At 42.7% G+C, this 3844-nt stretch overlaps 1 protein-coding gene across 2 annotated transcripts; it reads right to left on the bottom strand.

Annotated features, from left to right (window-relative positions):
• Positions 1 to 1247: 1247 nt before the first annotated feature.
• On the bottom strand, positions 1248 to 3802 carry LOC123176725 (uncharacterized; the record flags this gene model as incomplete). Of its 2 annotated transcripts, XM_044590808.1 has the most annotated exon segments (7): positions 1248 to 1625; positions 2126 to 2241; positions 2323 to 2558; positions 2743 to 2883; positions 3214 to 3320; positions 3412 to 3523; positions 3771 to 3802. In XM_044590808.1, coding segments are annotated over 6 exon segments (742 nt in total), but the record flags the coding sequence as incomplete, so codon positions are not given.
• Positions 3803 to 3844: the final 42 nt, after the last annotated feature.

Here is a 3844-nt window from a genome sequence, read left to right as displayed (position 1 = left end):
CGCTCAATGCCTTATTGCATGGGCTGACGTTTGCAAACTGAAAACAAATTGGTGGTCTTGGCATAAAAAATATAGCTTTATAAAATGACTGTTTGCTAATGAAGTTTGCTCACAAGCTCCTCTCTGACAGCTCTCCTATTGTGCTGCCCTGGATTTCATGGCTAAACAAAGTACACACCTAAACAACCTGCCACACATTGCCTCCTGCAACAACCCCACCTTCCTGACCAAAACCATATAATGCCACATAAAAACCCTATGTTCCATCTCATCTGTGCTCACAAATAATGGCCTCAGAACTTTCTTCAGGCATGACACCTGGCTACAGCAAACCTCCCTAGCTTAGAAATTCCCAAGCCTCTACTCCCACTCAAGAGACCCACACATCCTTGTTTTCCACGTCATGCAGTACGGCTTACATGCGAACCTGACTAACCGGCTATCTAATGCTACTTCGGCCGAGCTTGTTGCCTTGAATGTACTGTTACAGGACTTCCAGCTCTCTGAAGGACCGGACGATCGGATCCTCAACCATGGTGCGCCATTCTCCTCAAAGGCAGCCTATGCGATCCTCACTCAGGGGGAAACTGAAGATGATCACGCGAACCTAATTTGGCGATCAAGAGCTCACCCCAAGCTAAGGCTCTTCGGCTGGCTCCTCTTAAACACGAGCTAACCAGTTTCACAAGCATATAATCTCAGATGCAGCCTGCCCATGCACCTCTAAAGACACTGCACAGTTGTTCTTAAACTACCCCAAAGCGTGCCAAGTTTGGGTTCAACTTCAAATCAACCCTTCTCACAGGTTTTAAGACCTTTTGTCTGCCATCGCCCCGACTGGTCTTGATCCCTCCGTCTGACCTGAGGTGCTGCTTCCATCCTCTGGAAGATCTAGCAATCTAGGAACGCTGCCGCCTTCAGAAATGAACACCATGATGCTCTGCTTACTATTTGAAACTTATGAACTTTGGTGCAACCGGTTTAGGGAACCGGTAGACAAGGTAGCAGCCAAGACAGACAAGGAGGCAAGCAATTTTTGGCTGACCCACCTCTCCTCACGGCTTGATGTGCCCTTATAAACTCTTATTGGCCTGGCCAATCTTTGAGAAATATACATTCGAATGTAAACACCAACTATAATACTGCACGAATACACTGAAGCAACTAAACTCAATAGGAAGCAGGTAGCATTGGTAGCATCAAGGAGAACCAGAACAAGACCAGGTCGCATTGCACGGAGAACTACCTGATCAAATGATCTTCCATTCCATTCGACAGAATGAAGCATAGGTGATGGCAAAACGAATATCACCAAAATGCACCGCAAATGACGGCGGTTCCAACCAGATTAAGATCCATAACTGGAACGGGTCTTAGTGTCTTACAAGTTGAAATCGCTCAGGCAAACCATGTATGTCCCAACTAAGCAAAGACAAGGACAAAACCAAAAGATAACTCTATGCTTATAAGACCTCACAACTCTCAGTGAATGAAGCTTCAGATTCATGGAAGACGATCACGAGCTCAGGACGCCTTCACTGAGACTCAGTTGCCGCTGGTACTTCTGGCATCACACCCGGAGTCTCCTCCTTGACCTCAGGCTCCACCTTCTGCCTGCCAAATGCCTGCCACCCATCACAAAGCATCAAGAGGTCAGCCATCAGATTCAATCAGACGCATCAGAAAACAGTAGCAGATTGGATATCACAATTCGGAAGTTCAGGACAGAATCCATTACAATAAATGGCATTGGCATCAGTAGTAACCAGAGCAAACTAGATACGTGGGGTGTTGTGACATCACAAGCAGAAACAGAGAAAGATTAGATGCCAAGATTTTTTCAAGATCTTTATCGCACATGCAAGGACTTCGTGTAGACAGTAGAAACTCGAAAATTCTAAGAAAATAGCCCCGTGGTTATCAGCTTGTGGTCATCGGGAGATGAAAACAGAACAATTCGTACAAGAACATGCATTCCGATCCAAGAAACAAAGAGGGAACCAAAGACTAGGAACAATGTTATCCAATTTTATGTCCCTATCTAAGAATCTACCACAAATTATCCAAGAAATATTTACCCAACAGTGGCTATAAGAACAGAATTTAGGAACAAATGACTTGTTACCTTTAAGCAAGGGCTTTATGAACTTCATAGCCCTTTAGCATAAGACCCAAGAAAGAATCCTGAACAAAATCTCCGAAGCACGCAACTGAGGCATAGTCAAGCAATTCCCATTCCAACTGTAATTTAAACTAATCTTTAGAACAACAGCAAACAATAAAAGGGAAACAGTTATAATAGAGAGATTAGACATTTAGTACCACTTTGCCGTGCTCATTATGGTTTCGCAAAATGAGTAAACAATCAAAGTGCTCTTCTAGGTATGTATCGAAGCCACGCTTGTTCACTTGATAAGTAACCAGAGGTTCAAAAATGCAGTAACTTTTTGCAGCAGGCCAGTTGGGGCAATCGATGCTGGCCAATGTTGACCGGAAAGCCTTCTGCTGAGTACCATTGAGCCGGAAATAAATCTTCAAAAGATTATCCAAAGCAGCAGCTACAATTGCAGTAAAAAAAAAAAACAGTTATTCAATAACGTAACTGCAAATAGTTGTTAGTATAATGCATTAGTTAACCCAACAGTGGATAAAAGTGCAATTAAGCTATCACTAACTAAGCTACTATAAAATGACACAGTTTCTCAAAAAAATGTAAAAGCATAGAAGTTCAACAACAATTACCTCTTTCTAGTGGGGACATAAAAACCAAGGGGTGCCGCTTGTACGGTAGCAGTTCTGGATGATTTCTAAATTTGCTCTTCTCGATAAATGTAAGAAAGCCTTCAAAGTATGGTAAATTCTTCCCCTTTGGAAGGAATGTACCTGTCAACATTAATACGAGGACATGGATATCCTTGTCAAAATCATCTTGACTCGTAGCCACTCTTGGCTTTCTATTCACCACGATTCGACCATAGCTTACTTCAATATCTTCAAACATCAATTCTCCACCCCACGTCAAGTTCTCTTTGTGTGTGTCAAAGTAAGCTATAAGAAAACTACTACCGAGTACCCTACCGATGTCGGCAAAATCATATCTATCTTCCTTTCTACCTACAACTGTAGAGGTACAGTCCTGAACTCCTACTTTGACGATGAAACTACCGCGATGTGCTTTAACATAGTCCACAAAAGGGACGCGACCGGCATTACTTATGTTGGATATTCTGTTGCCTCCCAAAGTTGGGTGATCGGCCGATTGAGATGAAGAACCCGATTCTTCCTCACGAGGCCTTTTACGAGACCTTCCAGTATCCGGACTGCAAAACAGTAATAACATTAAAGCTTGGCATAGAGAAAAAAGACAAACATTTACAGACTGGAAATAGTACTAAGATGTCAGTAACTAACTTGTCACCACCACCAAGAAGTTTAATATTTAGTTCCCCAGTTGAGCCGTCCCCTTCCATGTAGTGGCGAGTACAGACTCTAGCTTTTACATGAGCATAAAAAGCCGGTGCCACTGCAAAACATGTTAAATTTTAGGTTCTGAAAATAAACAGCACAAGATGTAAACGTCAAAACAGAGGACTAGGAAGCAGTAGAACAAAGGCCATTGGCAAAGCACAATTAAGCAGACATACAAGCAACTGATCCAATATTACGAGGCCTAAGCTGCACACTAGCATGATTATCTTATCTACTTAGAGGGAAAAAGAACAGACTTCAAGTAAAATTAAGGCAGAAACTGAACAAGAAAAAAAACTCACCTGTGGAGAGTCCTGGAACGCACCGAGCATAGCTGCAAAAGACAGATCAGAAGTGGTAAGATTCATAACACAGC

Source organism: Triticum aestivum, unplaced genomic scaffold (genome assembly GCF_018294505.1).
Source record: "Triticum aestivum cultivar Chinese Spring unplaced genomic scaffold, IWGSC CS RefSeq v2.1 scaffold40473, whole genome shotgun sequence".
Classification (NCBI taxonomy): domain Eukaryota; kingdom Viridiplantae; phylum Streptophyta; class Magnoliopsida; order Poales; family Poaceae; genus Triticum; species Triticum aestivum.
Note: the sequence above shows the minus strand (reverse complement) of the source record. Positions and strands in the feature narration are given on the sequence as shown.